This window comes from Heterodontus francisci, chromosome 3 (assembly GCF_036365525.1).
Source record: "Heterodontus francisci isolate sHetFra1 chromosome 3, sHetFra1.hap1, whole genome shotgun sequence".
Lineage (NCBI taxonomy): Eukaryota > Metazoa > Chordata > Chondrichthyes > Heterodontiformes > Heterodontidae > Heterodontus > Heterodontus francisci.
In genome coordinates, this window is record NC_090373.1 from 40,582,823 (window position 1) to 40,601,762 (window position 18,940).

General features: G+C 42.6%; 1 protein-coding gene across 3 annotated transcripts in view; it reads right to left on the reverse strand.

Annotated features, from left to right (window-relative positions):
* Nucleotides 1-18,940, reverse strand: part of LOC137355859 (CUB and sushi domain-containing protein 1-like) — a 1,186,508-nt gene that overhangs the window by 131,284 nt on the left and 1,036,284 nt on the right. For 2 of the 3 annotated variants that reach the window (XM_068021474.1, XM_068021456.1), the window contains exons 48-51: nucleotides 18,097-18,270; nucleotides 14,929-15,102; nucleotides 13,743-13,823; nucleotides 3,077-3,265 (exon numbers count right to left, since the gene is read on the reverse strand). In XM_068021474.1, coding sequence (XP_067877575.1) covers nucleotides 3,077-3,265; nucleotides 13,743-13,823; nucleotides 14,929-15,102; nucleotides 18,097-18,270 — 618 coding nt within the window. The remainder of the gene's footprint in view (nucleotides 1-3,076; nucleotides 3,266-13,742; nucleotides 13,824-14,928; nucleotides 15,103-18,096; nucleotides 18,271-18,940) is intronic. The other variant, XM_068021465.1, reaches the window with a different exon arrangement.

Sequence of the window (18,940 nt, forward strand, 5' to 3'; positions counted from 1 at the left end):
ACATCCTACCTCAAGCAGATGGAAGTCCCACCTCACACCAATCAAAGTCCGATGACCCGCAAAATACAGGTTGGATCCCCAGGCGAGGGAGAAGCGGGTTCTCCACCAACTTTTCAGTCGGTGGCCGGCTCCCGTCCGCCCAGAGTTAAATCCTGGCCCATAAATCATTATGTTAAAGCACTGATACTGTTCTTGTTTCTACTTTTAACTAAGATGAAGATACATTGCAGAAAGGTAGAAACATATGTGAAACACTATGGGAAATGGGCCTGGTAAAGATTTTGGGAGATGGGCCTGTTTGAAGATGGTGGGTTAGATGTGGCAGATTGGACAAGTTGAAGATTGGATCAGTTCCCTACTATTGCCCCAGATGAAACCAACTAAACCAAAATATGTAAGAGTCAAACCACGGACCATCCTGCCACCCGTGGCATCTTGATGAGTGAACGTGCCCATTGTGCCTAAAGGGCTAACAATTGCAGTACCATTGCTGACTTCACAGAATGATACACAACAGTCACACAGTGCATTTTAACCAGGGTATTGTTCTTTATACAATCTGGTGTCTTTGATTGTACATCTATCATCAGCAATTAGGGCTCCTATACACTGTAATACATTCAAAGCTATTTGAATCTCATTATTGTTTGAAAATATATTTAAATTTTGCAAAAATCCTATTATTCCACAAAGGTTTAAAATGGCAAGAACCTCATTATACTTATTCTTTTGTTGAGGGCCAGGTTATTTAGCTGATAGTGCAAAATGTTATTTTTTCTATTATAATAATTAGTTTTTAAAATCTGTATGCAGCACAAAGCTCCAACCACAGAGCACTTGACCCACAAACCCAAAGAGTCACGAGACCTGTTGCTGCAGGTCCCTGTTCCAGGTTGCTTTGCCACACTGAAATTTGTCTTTTTTCCCCAGTTTTCTTCTGTCTCCTCAACATGCCGACTGCGATACAGCTCCACCGGTACTGGCTGCCCTCTCAAATAGCCATTCTTTACATGTGAATTTTCGCTTTGTGTGGTTTTTGATTCTCCAATCGGCTGCCTGATATTGCTGATAGGAGGCCTGGTCACTCCATATTGAGAGCCAGGCCACACTAACATAGGGCTGGTGCGCCAAGTGAGGGAAACTAGTGCCGCGGGGCAACCCATTGGCTCCAGATTACCACTATATCAGGTTCCCAATGGGCCTCCAGCCCTGCAAATAGTTAAGTCCAGGAGTGGGACCCAGTATGGCAGTGGTCTAGGTTATTCCTTTGGAGACAGGACAAGCACTCCTGCCCCACAAAAAAAGGTAAGCACTTAACTTTGGGTTCCTCTTCGGCTGATCATGCCAATGATACTGGGCAGAGTCCTAAAATGGTATTGGGGTCTTATTGACATCATGGGACACCAATTTAAATCCCAAATTAGTTGTGTGTTTGCTTCTGGTGGCTGCCGGGCCTCCTGTTTCAAGGACGCTGGGGAAAATGCAATGGCCTTAGTGACAGCGACTGCAGCAGTTCTTCCCTATTAATTTCGGGCTCCACGGCCCCATGTTCAACGGGCAGGAGGCCTAAAAAACCTCCTTCTGCAAGAGCTGTGAGGTTGTTCGATCACAGGTAGCCCAACATCCACTCACGGGCGCTAATCCAGTTAATTTAACACTGCCTTAACCTAGGGGCATTCAAGTCATAGCATCCATACTGCTAGCCTGGCTGCATGCAGGACACTCAGCCCAAACAGGGGATTGAAAGTGGGGCCTTTCTGGTTCAGGTAGCTGAGTTGCTGAATGGGCAGTGCATATACCAACGGAGACATCAGGGTACTGAATGGAGCACTTCATTCTTGCAAATTCACAATGATGGATGTGAAATATTACAACTTGAAATCAAAGTAAGTTCCATCTCTGCACAGTGTAACGTGTAGCTGGGTCTCTCTGGGTATATCCACTAGAAATCAGAGGCTAACTAGATTAGAGAAGCTTCCACTGTTAAATTGTTGGAGATGTCCAACACAGAGGTAATGCTTAAAACACAGAGGCTTGCTCAAGCTTGCTTTGCAGTATTCAACCTGTAGCTGGTTATTGGATTAAACTACAAAGAAATGAGCTGCAGCTGGGTTTATGATAAACCAGCCTTCTGCTGATCACAGATCTTTGTGACGATATTTCAAGAGATTGACAAGAGGGGAAAAGTCACCAGGATAATTATCTTGTTACCCCAGCTATTCACAGGAAGAAGCAAAAAATTACTCAAAAGAATTGGAAATTCATGGTTCCACCCCTCCCCCACCACCCCCACAAAACAACTGAAAAGTCAATTTACTCTGAATACAAAATTATCATAATAATTTAATTTAAAAAAACATTTCTTTACTTTTCAACATCTTTGCAAAATAACTGGTGATGTCCCATTTGGATGCTCATTGATTGAGCAAGCAAGCATCTCTTTCATTTCCAGCTACATAGAGATCCCAGCACAGGACTTCTGTCTCACTTCACCCCGCTACCTACATGCAACTGGTTGTCTCTCTCTCTCCCACTTTTTCTTCCCGAATTGAGCAAGGTCTCCTTTCACCCCTTTTACCGGTCCCTGTACCTGATTGGTGAGGCCAGAAATGCCCCTGATATTAGGCCTTGGGCCTCATTTCCAATGACCTGGTGAGCTGCGGAGGGGAATTGGCAGTTCAGTGGTAAAGTACAATGGAAGGTTGGGCCACGGCTGGAATTGCAGCAGCCTCCATGTAAGTGAGGAAGAGGAGTACCAAGAAAAAGTGATTGGGTGGTGGAGGAAAGAAGCAACAGTGGTGATTGGGAGTTTGCATATTCAGGTAAGTATATTTGTGCAGTTTACCTTGTTGGTTAGTTAAGACCTGCCTGTTAGACCTTATGGAGGCACTATTTTCCTGAGTGCAGCCAGCCCTGGCAGAGTCGAGTGTTGGGAGAATAATTTACTAGCACTCTGTGTGTTGGAGCTATAGCTTCATGTACCACTTGAGATGTGACAATTTAAAACCAAATGTACTTCAAAGTTTAAAAGTGAACAAAGGGAAGGGATACATTCATAGAATCAGGTGTTACTTACGTAAGCAATTTGGTAGAGATCGGTCCCACAGACCATTTGCTTGACAGGTAAGCACGGCTGAGCCAAGGAGATAGAAGCTCCATTTACACTGGTACACCACACTGCTTCCAAACTTGAAGCTTTGCAGGTAATTCTGTTGCCCTAGGCGAACGGCATTTTCCACAAACCCAGGATCTGTACAGTTCATCACTGCAATTGAACAGAATATATCAAATCCCATTAAACCATAAACTATCAGGACATAAGAATATTAAAACAATCCACTGGATCTGATAGACAGATGGAAAGACACAATGGCTCTATCGTTGCGGGGGGTCATTTTTCCATGAACACAGAGGGATGGGGGAGCTTGCTCGCCTGCACTGCCGACTGGAAAACTGTGCACAGCAAATTGACACTTTTCCATTATGTGCTGTGGGGATGAGGTTCATCTCTACCAGAGGTAAATGACCCCTTACATCTCACATTCGCACAGCTTCACAAATATTTCGTCTGCAGAGGGCTGGAAAATTTTGGAAAGAATTATGAAGAGTAAAAAGAAATAAATTATTTAGAAGTTTGATTTAATTCTAAAGTTAACTAAATCCCTTTACTGCCTTACTTTCAGTGTTACTCTTAACTTCTTAATTCTTAACTGGAGATCCCCAATATTTGAATTATAGCTCCACCTTAATTTGCTTTGCTCTTTGAACAATGAAATTTAATCAAACCAGCATTGATAACCACCATCAATGTCTCTCTAGTGTTAGGAGGTAGCAGCATGCACAGGTCAATAGATCTGCATAGAATTACATAGAACATTCAACACACAATCAGGCTATTCAGCCCAATCAGTCCATGCAGGCATTTATACTCCAATTGAGCCTCCTCCCATCCTTCCTCATCTAATTCCATCAGCATAACCCTCAATTCCCTTCTCCCTGATTGCTTATCTTGCTTCCCCTTAAATGCATCTACACTATCTAGAATACATCTATACTATCGACAATGCATCTATACCATCTGTCGCTCAGTAGGCAGCACTCCTGCCTCTTAGTCAGAAAGTTGTCGATTTAAGCCCCACTCCAGAAATTTGAGTACATTATCAAGGCTGACACCCCCAGTGGATTGCTACACTGTCAGAGGTAGGTTCTTTTGGTTGACACATTAAACCGAGGCCCTTTCTGCCTTGCTTAATGGATGTAAAGCAGCCACTGGCACTACTACCAGCACCCTACGTGTGAAACTCTGAATTCCATCTCAGATGAGATGCAGCCCTCCACTGCTAGTACCTAGTAGCCTGTTCCATAATTGTCATAATTCACTCATGGAGTATATTGCTCTCATGCTCAGTTATAAACATTTCAAACAGATGCCACAATAGCTATACTGAACTACACTGCAGAGGAATATTTCCTTTCTTTATTATTTGTTGCACCATTCTAAGTAAACCTTTATAAACTAAGTTTACTGCTGAGTATTAAAGGAAATATTCTTCCTTTATTTTATTATTGCGCATGAGTATGGATGCTCAACTCAACTCGATGTCAATCAATCCAAAGTTTCCCTATAAATTCATCTTGGATAGGTGTGCAAAATTGGCTAACGGCAGTCAGTTTTGCACTCAGCCTGATTGTCTTTTCCAATGTGGATTTATGCCCCTTTGACTTTCGTTCAGTTTATTTCCCTCCATTAATAATGGGTAGTTATTGTGTAATGGGTCATTGCTGCTTCAGTCATTCTGAGCATTACACTGAAACATTGACATTAAGCACTGTAACAGCTTTATGCACTAACTGTTTCTTTCTGTGCACCTGGTATCAGCAGTTAGAAGATAGCAATGATCAGTGATTTTTATTTGTAGTTTCTTTTTTCTTTGCATTTATTATTTCTGTTGGCCAGGTGATTCTAATGGTTAATTTCCCTTGTGATTTATTAATGACCTTGCATCTGAAGCATCTATTTCTACTGCAATTTAGCAAAGATTGTCTATCCAAGATATTTCCCTTACGGCCCTACAAACTATCTGCATCTGCTTCTTTCCTGATCTAGGAAGGGCTAAGCTCCAAAATTTTCCTTTCCTTTGATATTCAATGAGTATATGAGTCCACAACATCCATTTCTCCAGTCCACTAGTGCAGTCCATGTGTGCATGTGAGTCTAATACCCTGCTGAATCCATGAAGCCTGAGTCCGTGAGATTAATTTCCTTTGTGATCTACTGAACATGATTGGACTAAGGGTATTTTTGCTCCCTTGTAATCTTACCAACTCTTACTTCTAGCATCTGCCCACATGTGTATGTACACGTGTATCTATCTCTGCATGAATCTGTGTTTATATCAATTTAATTACTTCTACAGCAGACTCTGACAATCACATTTTCGTGCTTTTTTTAAGGGGCAGCCATTGAGAATGGAATTCCTCAATCTGATCTGCTCTTTTAGAGTCACAATATCGGTTGCCCCAAAAATACTCTCCATACAAATAAAAGCACTGATTGTATCAGCTATAATGATAGTACACGGACATCAAGTTTAATTCAGTAAATGTAGCTGAATTGCAGGGGATTGTCAACCCCTTCACCACCTCCCCCCCCCCCCCAAAAAAAAAGTACTGAATCCTTTCTGCAAAGCAGAATTCACATGGGATGCTTACTGAGTTAATTTAGCCTGTTGATAACAACGTTACTAGTGATATTTCAACATCGCATGCATGGCCTGTTTACTTACTGATGCATAAAAGATAATAAGAATACCTGCCAAATAGGCAATTCATCTCAATGTTTGTATCACAGCTATGGAACCCTCATGTCCATGATGCTTTAATCAATATTCTCCTAATTCACCATTTTGAAAGTGCACTGGGCTGTGAAACAAATTCTATTTTATACACCGTGCACATCAAATTTATCTCCTTGTACCCAAACAAACATAAAATAAACAGTATGTATATATGATTGCACTGGCAAAAAGTCTTTTCAGGAGCAATTGAATTTGGAATAGTGGCTTTACACAGTCATCCCACCATTTTCATTTTAATCAGATTTGATTTAGCGTTGTGAGTGCAATGGACATAAACAGTTTAATAGCATTGTTCTCATATTCTGCTAGTCTAAGGCCTTCCTATAATTTATTTATATAATAAATTCTGAATGACTTCTAGATGTCCCTGATATTTATTTGAGGGTAAACGGTTGACTTGCAAGCCAGCCACAGATGGCAGCCTCAATTTCAGAAGTAGCCACTCTACAGTGAACGTGGCAGCGCTATTTCCTCCAGCAGAGAGCCAACACAAGGTGTAGTGCTTGGTTAGTCCTCTGGAGGCAGTGTTGTTGCTGCCACATGCGACCATTCTCCTCCTGCTGAAGGTGGACTGAGACATCACGGCAAGTTCAATGGCCAAAAATGAAAGTCAGTTCTTGTGTTGCTGCTCCCACTGTTTGAAGCTCTCCTGCAGTCTAAAGCAAATAACAAATGCTTCTACTAGAAAGTATATCTGTGTGCTGAAGTACAAGATGGCAAGTTCATGTATTCAGATCGGAAATACTGAATTTTGAGGCGAACCTGAGGGGCTGGATTTTTCAGCCCCAACACGGGCGGGAACAGAGGCAGGCGGAGCAGAATTTCACATCGCTCCACCCCACCCCACCCCTGGGCCATTGTTCAGTTGGCCTCCAGGTCCCCGCAGGTGGTGGGGAACAGTGCAGCTGCTGGGAGGCAGCTCTTGATTTAGATTATAAATTTGTCCTTAATCACAGGGCTGGAATCCACAGTATCAGGCAACAAGATTACAGCAGTAGGCAAAAACCAGGCTTGAAATTCACAGCATCAACTGGAAGTTGGGCTGGCAGACTGCAGAATAGGATGGTGAGAAAAAAATGAGACAGCAGAATACTTCATCTTGTGATCAGCTGTAAGTCACACCACAAAATCACATGCTTCAATCTTCCTCCGCTCAAAGGTTGGATTCTAAATCGGCAGAACTATGAAAATTCAGGGATCTCAGGCAGGATTTTCCCTGCCGGGTTCTGACCCCGCTGTCAGACTCAAATGGTCAAAAGCCCGCACTTTGTGGGGAACAGTCACTCACCTGTGATTTTCCCTGAACTGACCAATTAATGGCCAGAAGGCCGGCTCAGCGTTCAATTACAGGCGGCAGGTGGGCTCTCAAAGCTGGAGGCCAATGGGGAAGTAAGTGCGAGAGAGGGCGCCCAAAATGGAGGCACGTTCTCGCCCAACTTTTTGAGATTCAAAATAAAAAGCAGATCAAGCAGTCGGGCCACACTGTGGAGGGGGGAGCCCAGGCAGGAAGAGCATCTAAGCCTGCCTTGAGCGCTGGTCCCCTGGCAGCAGCCTCCCGGCAGCTGTACTGTTCTCCACCAACTGCGGGGACCTGGAGGCCAACTGAACAATGGCCCAGGGGTGGGGTGGAACTGGAGAACCAACATGCCGGCCAGCAATGTGAAATTCTGCACCACCTGCCTCTGTTCCCGCCCGTGTTGGGGCTGAAAAATCCAGCCCCTCAGGTTCGCCTCAAAATTCAGTATTTCCGATCTGAATACATGAACTTGCCATCTTGTACTTAAGCACACAGATATACTTTCAAGTAGAAGCATTTGTTATTTGCTTTATACTGCAGGAGAGCTTCAAACAGTGGGAGCAGCAACACAAGAATTGACTTTCATTTTTGGCCATTGAACTTGCCGTGATGTCTCAGTCCACCTTCAGCAGGAAGTGAATGGTTGCCTGTGGCAGCAACAACACTGCCTCCAGAGGACTAACCAAGCACTACACCTGGCAAAAAGTAGAAAATCTGGATGAAAGGAATTTTGAAAAAGCAAAAGAAACAGGATAAATAACATTTCCTTCAGGGTAAGCTTTTCTAAAAAAATTGTCGTTTAATTTAACAATGCCCATCATTCTCTCCAAATCTGAGGATTCAGTTGTATTGTTACTGCTGTGACCAAACTCCTTAGGGATAATTTAAATTTTTGGCATTGGACTAAAACAGCTAACATTGGATCCACTGCCCATTGTACACCTTGTCTGATTTTCTTTACCATTGATGTCAATGCGAAGAAAAACTGAGCAGCATGTGTAATGGGTGACCAATATCACTAATATTACCCTCCTGCCAGAAGCTAAACTTCACTTTGTGTCATTTCTTTAAATACTAACTTTGGGCCGTTTTCATGAGGGAAGTGCTGTAAATAGAACCAAGTATCCATGTTACCATCTATTTTTTATCAGTTCCTGTCTGTCTTTTATTGATGGCTTCTCAGCTTCATACATGCTCAGAGAATTCAAGCGAGCTTTTTCCTCAGTGTCACTGAAACTCTCAGATACATGAGGATGATGGTTTGTATTTTCTTGATTCTTTATAACAGTATTGTCCATTAGAAACTATTCACAGGTGTTACTATGGCAGCACTGTTTTAACCGGATCCACTAATTTAATACATAAGCCCAATGTAGACTCACACAATAAAGTAAATATATTTCATCTGCATATATTTACTTAACAAAGACCTATCACAATTCTGTAACCAATGAAGTAAATCACTCACAATGATCAAAATACTCTTTCACAATCTGCTTTTTGCCTTACCTTTTATCAACAAACACACAAAAAGTTGAAAGTACATATGCATACACTGTAAGAATACATCTTGACAATGTGAGCTGGATTTTGTGTAGGAGGTGGTGCTCCCGGTGCTGGGTAAAAAGGCGTGGGAGAACCCCGCCTCAGCCTTTTCCTGCCCCCACCGCCCCACCCCCGCCGGAGTGATCCTCCGGTGTTTTCATATCTATGTTTCACAAGCCGGGATCCGTGTCCCTTTAAAGACAGGGATCCCACCTCAAAGAGCTGCTAGCCAATCAGATTGCCGGCAGTTCAGCCATATCGGCAGCACCACTAAGAGTGGTGGCCACTGCCGGTATTGCAGAGGCCTTGGACCCAGGCCCAGTGCTGGAACCCTGCACCACAGACAGGTGAGGTGAGATTGTCAGGGCCAGTCCAGAAGGTTGGGGGCGGTGGGGGCTGGTCGTGCAGTCCAGGGGAAGGGGGGTCCCAGGGAAGGGGGTTCCGGGGCCGGGGGGGGAGTGGTGAAGTGATTCATGGTGGGGTTCCTTCATGAGCCACAGATTGCCTACGAAGACAGGACATCCCGCCCTCCCACCCACCAACCATGCTCGCAGGGAGGGTGCCTCCTTTTACAAGGCACCATCCCTGCATGACGGATGCCCTCCCGTCCCAACCCCCGCCGCTGCCAAGATCCCAACGGTGGTGGGAAGAGGCCCTTAATTGGCTTTTAATAGGCCACATAAGGGCCTCTATTGGATTCTGGGCAGGCCATCGTCAGCCGATTCCGCCCCCGGTAAGATCGCTTGGCAATGGGCCCTCCATCCCCCGTCACCTGTCGTGATTGTCCATCTCTGGTCCTGCCTCAGGAAGGCCCATAAAATCCAGCCTTGTGTTTTACTCAGTTTTATTTTCTAATCAGAGTTACAATTCACCACATCTGGATTCATAATAATTCACATGCGGTTCATGGCTAATGAATTGGATAACCCTGCTTTACATTGACAATCAAAATATTTACTCTCACCAAAAAAATGAACTTTGGGGAAGTAGAAGACTGCCAACCTAAGCATTAATGAAACAGAATAGTGATTGAGGGGCATTATGTAAACGAGGTGACAGCATGTTTTATCTGACAATGATATGGGGAGGTTTCTCAATTTCAAGTGTTAAATTATCAATGTAGATATATTTTACACTTTTTTTTCTGTTTCTGGTGGATTAATGCTTGGTGTAGCACTAAACCATGCAGTTCACAAAGGACCTTGGCTTGATCTCTGATCTATTGTGAATTACTCATCTCAGCCAGTATGATGGAAGGGATTATACATTGCTGTAGGGCAAATCAGCCAGCACTTTCTGGCACAGCTCACTGGATAGCTCCAAATTGCTATACAGTGATGTGCTGAAAAGCACATGTGGTGTGAACTTTGGGTAAAGGACTATCCGCCTACAATCAAACAACCTGCTGACTTTCATTGTCAAGACCCACATGGTACAAATTCTTACTTAAGTGAAAAACAGCAGGCAATTTTGGAATGATAGCCCACATCGGACAATGCCTTCAGCATGGGAAGAAAGTAGAACACAGCAAAAGAAGATACAATAAAATAACAAATTATACACTTGTTATTACAGCATATAATATAATGGGCATAAACGACTCCAGGGAAATGATCGATCTTATGATCTCACCTTTTTAATATAGAAGCTTATCTGATTGAACATCGATGCAGCTTTCATTGTGTAACTCTTACATAAGCATAAACTATTACTCATGCCACTGCTGTTCAACTGAGTTAACATTAACATTACAAACTAAATTTTCATTATAGATTTCTCCATTGATATATGTGCAAAACCTTTAAGGCACACAAAATAATCATTGCCAAGTCATCAGTAGCCGAATGTCCTTGTAGATGGACAAAAGACAATGCAGCTCTTTCCTTCAATGCTGCACCTAGCTCCTAGCTCCTGTGCTGGTGCTCTACGCTACTGAAATGCCTCTACACACTGTTAAGGGAAATTCTTGTGGGGTCAAGCATTCCTGTCCATACCATTCAGCAGTGTTGAACTGCTGTATGATTTGAGACAAGGAGAAAGCCAGCATCAATGGGACAAGAGAGAGAGGAACATCTGGGTGGGAGAGAGGAAGAAGAATGGCAGCTTGACCTGGGGGAAGGGACGAATCCCAACTTGATGTTGGTTGGTAGAAGGCTGGCAGTTTGAATTGAGGAGGGAAAGCAAGAAGAGTGCTCAGATAACTGGAAGGATTGGAGGAAGGAAGAAACTCTAGTAAAAACATAAAATGCTGGAAATACCCAGCAGGTGGTTTTCTATTGAAGCAACACTATGACTGCATGTGGTTGGAGAAATTACAGTGGGTTGGATTTTTCTGTGGCTTCGGGATCCTTATGTCGGGATCAAATGGGAGTCCTGAGCCTGCAGTTGCCAGCAGCCAGACCGGTAATGCAAACTTCCAGGAGGCAGCCTCATAATTGGTCACCTCCGCACTGGCCGTCCTATTAAGGACAATGGCTGACTCCTATTGCTACAGGACCAATCGAGGGCCCACAACTCTGGAGCCTTGGCAGCCCTACAAGGAAAGGTGAGCACTACTGAGGCAGGTTGGGAACCTTGACAGCGTCTCAATATGGAGGGATCTCGGAGACATGCATGCAAAACAAAAATTATGAGGGTTAAGCTGGTAGACACCTGGGGGTGGAGGGGAAATCCCTCTGGAGGAATTGTTTGGGCCGTGTGTGCGGCCTTTCCTGCTTGCGGCCCCATCCTCAGGGCATGGAGCGTGCAGCTCCGATGGCCCCATGGTCTTCTGCGTGGAGGCTGCCTCCATTGAGCTGGCAGCCTCTGCTTAAGGTGAGGGACGACTCTGCCGTTGGCAAAATGCTGACCAGGCCACAAAATTGTTCCTAACTGGGGCCTCAACAAAGGTAATTGGCTGCCCACCTCCTCGCAATGGACAGACGATCTTATTCCCTGCCAGCCCCGGGAAAGATCCTAGCCAGCAGGAATGAACCAGGGAGTAGTTCTGACATGACTCCCCACTATCCCCATCTCCCTGCCTCCGGCTTGCCACATGGGGCAGGGAATATTCAGCCCAGTGTCTCTGAGCTGGGTCTAGAGGCACAGGCTCTGATGTTTACTGAGGTATGTGTCTGGAATGGGGAAGAAGAGTTATGGGCAGGAAAGCTGAAAGTACAGATTTCCCTGGGCGTGTTTCAATTTTTTTCTCCCCATTTCTTGGCTGCCTGTAAGATGGGAAATTCTGCAGCAGAAGGATACAGACGAGGAGTAGGTAGGTCTAGTGGTAGAGGGTAAAGAATACGGGAGGTTACAGCACGATTGATGAGGGGTGAGATGTAAGTTGCAGTTTGGTATAGGTCAATTTGAGGGAGAGATATCAGTGAGGAGGGTCTGAGATCATGGAAGTTGTGGGGGGGGAGGGTGGTATTGGTTGGAAAGACACGGCTGTGTGGAATGCTTGGTGATCATGTGGCATAGGGGAGATCAGGATTCTGGAGATTGTGGCAATAGGGAGTCACACTGGTCAGCTTATTGGGCCTGAAGAGAAAGCTCCTGCTCATCTTGGCCCACAAGCAGTGCTAGAAAGGCAATTAATTTAAGGACACAGCCCTTCTCGCCTCCTTTACCTGCCAGGTTTCCCAAGTCCATGGAAACCCAACCAATTTGAATTAAAAACAGAAAGTTTGTTAAAATTGAGGAACCCAGCCTCCTTAAAAGCTTTCAGTGTCTAACCCACCTCCTGAGATTGAATTGGTTGCCTGCCCACCATCTGTTAAAAACAGAAGTGGGTGGATTCGAGATGGGTTGAGTTGGTTTGGAGTTAGACATTTTAACTTCCCACCCGATCAAAACCCCCACCCATTTTTGAGAGTTAAAATAACCCCATATCATGTTGCTGTGAATTTGTGTGGGGTGGGGGCTGTTTGAGGATATGAAGTGCATGAAATGGGAGAAGGGCTGTTGCCTCTGTGAATGGAGGAGAGTGACTGTTGAGAATTGATGATATAGTTGGTCCACTGGAATTCCAAATGTCACTTATTTTTCTGGTTTTCTTAGATTAAAAAACTAACAACTGTGAAACAAACGAGAGTTTAAAATGAATCACCATGAACCATCTCAAATGTAACAATTCAAGACTTAGCAGGGACCCTGCATCTGGACCACTGTAGAAATGCAGCATAAACTGACAGAGTTAGAGTATTTGGAGACAGCGTTTGGAAGGAGCGTGCATGATGTTAAAATTGCTGCTTACAATTGTGACTGGAACTGTCCTCTAGTCAGTGCGATGACTGATTCAAAGCGCGGCTTTGAATCCTCTATCTGTCATTAGGCAATATTAGGAACATCTGCGCCGGAGTAGGGCACCAACAACCTCAAGCCTGTTCCTCTATTCAATTAGATCATTGCTGATCTGTACATTTACCAGCCTTTGCTCCATATCCTTTGATACCTTATCTAACAAATATCTACTGATATCGGTAAAATGTATTCATGTTCCTCCTTTTTAACTCACCTTCAGTGGCCTCCTGACTGCTTTATTTGTTCGGTGGTCATGAATGACACCCCACTCAGGAATGGATGAAAGGTTATGCATGTCATGTATGTCGAGACCCCAAATTGTATTTATTAATGAGGTTCCTGCCCATTAATCAGGAAGGGTTAAGAATCCTCATAACTTGTCAGAAAACACTGCTTAAATATTAATAGGGGCGGGTTATGTGGGTGGGGGTGGGCCAAAGTTTTGGATGGGAAATCTGGAAGTAAGGGTTTCTACACATATTGTGAACATTTACTGCAGAGTACACCTTTTGGCATGGACAGGTTCCCTGCCCAGAAGTTAGCCTGCTTGACAGACTTGCTTTCCAGTCAGGCAGGGAGCACTTTTGAGCAGGCCACAGGACCAGGTAGGTGTGGTCCATAACCCGGTGGGGGGGGGGGGGGTCTGATCCCTGACCCTGGGGTCTTTCTATGTGGGGGTGTCTGATGGGAGGGAACTTGGGGAGCCGAGGGAATCACTCCTGATTCTCCTGGTCCACAAGGAGTTCTATAAAGTCACTTACCTTCTCCCAGAAGCTGTCCTCGCCTCTCTTCAGCTGCCGGGTTTCCCGCGGCCTGAGAAACCTGGCCGGCCACAGTTAAACCTGAAAAACAGGTTAAGTCAGAGGCTGCCAGTGTCATTAAAATATTTAAATTGCCAACTCACTTCCTGCGAGCGGGTTGGCTGCCCGCCCTTTGTCCTTTCTACATTAAACCTAGAAGCTGGCAGTTTGGAGAAGGGTTAGGGTCAGGTTTTTAAACTTTAACCTCTGACCCCAACCCCAGCCCACCCAATTTTGGATGTTAAAATCCAACCCACAAGTTTCCGGCAGGTGTGCCTCTCAATCCCCAGAAAATTAACCAGTCTTCAACATTTCAATCCTCCTTCATGTTTTCAAGTACTTATGGCTTATTTTTCCCATATGAGTGAAGGAATATTTGGTATACCTGCACCTTCATGTCTTGCTTGGTTTGTTTTCACAGGTCGTATGCATGTATTCAAATACGTTTTGGAGATTTTAGCTTTTCAGTGCAGTGTCAGACTTTTTGAAGCAGTTATGTAGGTTATACTAGCTTGCTAGGTTAGATTACAAGTTAATCCCTTTTTAAGTGATAATAATCCCTTTGCTCAAACCATTAAGTCCTCTGCTCCCTATCTCGGACTGGAGCAATATCTCACAACAAGTACAAAAAGGGTTTTCTGCTTTTTAGCTAAGGGAAAATATATGATTCAATACTTTCATTCTCTAGAAACACCAAATTGCCAAAGAACTCATTTATACTCTACTTTTCAATACCTATCTCTGGTAACTTTTTTCTCAACTGTACTTTACCCTTGGATAAACAAAAATTGTGTATGATTTTCCTTCTTACTCCTCAACTTTAATTTGTCTCCTGTATTTCAGTCACTCTCACTATTTTACTGTTTACAAGACAAGTATAAATGTCTCCAGAAGCTGGAAGAAATTCAAACTAGTTTTTGAAATGCTGTACACTTCTCTTAAAAATCAAAGCTAAAAACAATAAATAGGGAAGCAATAACAATTGTAGAAAGCTTTCTACTTTAACTGAAAATCCGTTGTTCATAACATGTTACAAATGTAAGTGATGTTTTTAATATGCAACAGTTGACTAAGAATGCTCCCAAAACACTGAAATATATATCCAAATCAAATGAAAGATGTTCAAATATACAAGTACTTTACTTACCTCGACAAGTTGGCAACGGGCTGCTCCATTGACCATTAGCCCGGCATTGAGCTCTCATTGCACCTTGCAGTAAATATCCCTTATTACAGGTAAAGTTTACAACGTCATTCAGATTGAACTGACTGCCATTGGTTTTGCCATGACCTGGGTTGCCTGGGTGACCACATGTGATTGCTGAAACAATATTGTTTGAGGTACATGGTGTTAAGATACATATGAGAAAAAGACTTCAGTCAAACATGTCACAATTAAGTATGATTTGTTTTCAAATTACTCTTTTAAGATGTATTGTACTGAGGTATTTGAGATAAATTTAAATGTTAGTGCAATTAGATATGCAGCTATGTGTCAGCAATGATTATACTAGGAAATAGAAATTATACTTTGACCTGTGACGACATGAGTTGCTCTGAATAAGGAATGGAATAGATCAGATGCAATTCAGTGGCTCTTAAGCTCTTATGGACTTTAAATTCTACAAAGATACATTTACTATGTGCAGCTTCTATTGTTCATGTTGTTGATCTTTAAGGCCTGCCTGAATAAGATTTTATTACCTACTAAACATCTGATTTATGTTACCAATAAATTGCAAGTCCTAATTTGATATCTTATCAGCATTAACATGTTGTGGAATCAATTGAATTATGTGTTCTTTGAACCTCTGCCACTATGGCTTGCACACAAAGACTGACCACTCCAGATGGGATCAGTCATGCAATATTGTGTGTTCTTTATTGAATACTGAGAGAACAGCTACAAGTGGAGGTGTTGACTGTAGAGGTGTATCTTCAAGATTGCCTAACACTCAGAATCACGTGGTGTGTTACATCATAGCACTTACATGATCTTGCAGCCACACCTCTTCAAGCTATACACATTCAACAAATAGCACTGGTTATATTGCTGGCATTGCATTGCTCAGTATTCAGGAAAGGGGAGCCTTTGTGTACATGTGCTTACTGGTGTTGGAATAGTAGTGAAATTTGCAATGCTAGTAAAAGACAAACTGTCTTATCACCTCATTATGAACAATGAGCAACCTAGAATCCTTTGAAACGTCAAAAGTCAGCTTGTTTTAAAAAAAGGGACTTTGCATTATTATATTGCAACCAGCATAAAACATAAGGGGTGAGACCAATCTCTTGAGGTGCTTGCAGATCACTTGGCAAATTTCAGATGACACCCAAATAGCCAACCTTAATGCAAAACTATACTGTGCTACATGTTTCAATCCAATATAGAAAACACATTGAAATCTAATCGCCGTACAAGTATCCGAGCTTTATTTCACATTACATTATTAACAGGCATCAAAGAATGGAGGTAACTCATGCATTTTGCCTTAAATTCAGAAAAAATATGCAGAATCATTTTAAATGTCTGGGTGGTAGACTTTTTTCCAAGTTTTAAATTGGTTTCCCTCTTATTTACATTTTTAAGCATGATATTAAGTATTGTCACATCCAGAGGGTGTCCCAAAGCATTTTTTAAAATGTATTTATTCTTGGGATGTGGGCATCTCTAATCCATCCCTAATTGTCCTTGAGAAGGTGGTGGTGAACCGCCTTCTTGAATCACTGCGGTCCATGCATGGAATTACTTTTAAAGTGGTATCACTTTTGTTAGGGATTCAGGGCAAGCTATTTCAGCGACTATGAATGGATGCAAAATCTAGTCTATGGCTCACTTTCTGGGCAAAATCTAGTCTATGGCTCACTTTCTGGGCTCTTGTTAAATCAACAGAAAAGCAGCTAGACTCTTTCGCAGAGTGTCTGTTCAATTTTGCTATGTTGATTATATTGACTGATTTTCTGTGTTGCCAATTGAAAGAGTGCACCCAGGATTTTAGGTGCCCCTGAAGAACCAGCACTGGGCTTTTAAACAGTCTATTACATAGCATGAGCAGGCACTTTAGTCAGTTGAGCAGACTCTACACATGGACACTTCAAAAAGATGAGCAGTAAACTCTTTAAAGGTGCCAATGGATGGCTTTAGCTTTATATTGTATTTCCTTAATAGAAATTTAAAAATCTCAGTGTTTAAATAAAATCATTACAAGCACAAAGAAGGACAGAAGTAACTAAAAGTTTTAAGTTTTAATACAATTTATGTAGGTAGGCAATGACACAATTCCTTAAATTAATTCTTATTTAATCTTTGTTCCTGAGCTTATAACTTAAAGGCTGCATAAGAAAGGGCAAATACTTTGGGTCTAATAGCACAAAAACCTGTCTTTCAAAATTCAGAAATGCCCAAATGAGTCTGGCTGCACAAGTCTATTGGAGAATAGAAAACTAGGTACACTGTAAAATGGGCTGCCAATTCATTTTGCGCTATCTCCAAAGACCAATTTCACCCCTTAGGATTCTATTTTAACTTTAACTTTGGGCAATGGTGTGAAGAAGCTGATTTTGGATCAGTCATTTGTTATACACCCTATCCGATTTTCTTCTTAATAGTGGAAAGTAAAATCGGGCCTGGGTTGTCAATTTAATATCGCTAACTTATCACCATTGCCAGAAGTTAGAAGTGTTGCCAAAACTCTTGAGCTAGGTGACTGTTATACCATTATTTTGCTGCTCCTGATGAACAAGGTTTCTGACTAAGGCGAATAAAAGTCCTATTGGACTTGGTAGGAAAAAGAAACACTTAACCTCTTTATTAAAATTCATTCTTGGGGTGCGAGCATCATTGGTAAGGCTAGCATTTATTACCCATCCCTAATTGCTCTTGAGCAGGTAGTGATGAGCCACCAACAGAGGGCAGTTAAGAGTCAACCACATTGTTGTGGTTCTGCCAGTCACTGGTAGGCCAGACCAGGTAAGGATGGCAGATTTCCTCCCCTGAAGAACATTAGTGAACCAGATGGGTTTTTATGACAAGCCAGTAGTTTTATGATTATTATTAATGAGACTACCATGTTAATTCCTGATTTATTAACTAATTGAATTTAAATTCCTCCAGCTGCTGTCATGCTGAGATTTGAACTCATGTCTCCAGAGCATCAGTGAGTGTCTCTGGACTATTAGTCCACTAATATTACCACTCCCTCTCTATTCAGTGCCATAAAAACAAAAAAACAGAAAGATTAACAACCAGATTTCTAAAAGCAGACAGCATCTCCCGGCAAGTTAACCTTCACCGCACCAAATAAATGACACTTACGAACACAGACTGCTGGCTGTCCTGACCACTTATGGTCCTGTTGACAAATTCTCACAGAGGAGCCAACAAGACGGAAACCTGGATTGCACTGATAGACAACTGTGTCCCGATAACTAAAGCCATCTCCACTGATATGGCCATTTACAATTGGATCCGGAGAGCCACAGTGACCAGCTAAATTTGGATGCAGAGAAAGGGAAGCAGGTAAGACAGCAGTCATAATATTTCAACATTAACAGATAAGAATCATAGATAAAGTGAGCTCTGAAAAGTGCAGGCTAATCCTCAAAGGACATAAACACATAGCAAAATACTGGAACGCATCAGCTGCAAGTCCAAGTGAAGATCTGAGAAATGGAAATGCCTAGTTAATCAGGAACTTAACGCACATAGGGGACTATGTGGGTGAATGGAATACAAACTATTACACTTCTCAGATTTGAAAAAAAGGTATAACTGGATATAAAATATAGATCAGAAAATGTTAACTTCTCCCAAAAATGCCAGCCTCCATAACATTATAAAAGAAATGTAACATGAAGATGTGTACAACTATTTCGTACTGCGATGTAAAATGTGTTTTTGCCTTGGAAGAACAAATACAGACTGTATTTGTATTCCTCTAGTAGAGCAAATCAGCTGAATCATGATCATAACTACACAGTATTATGGAGGTACTTGTCTGATTTCATGCTCCTGGCACATTACATATTAGAAAGCCAGATGTGTGTTCTGATAATTTCTCACCATTTAAATGAATAGCTGGGGAGTTATGTAGTGTGTGCAACTGATTTTCCAATATGTGCTATCAGCGGGCAAGGCTCTCTGCGAGAGGCACAGAGTT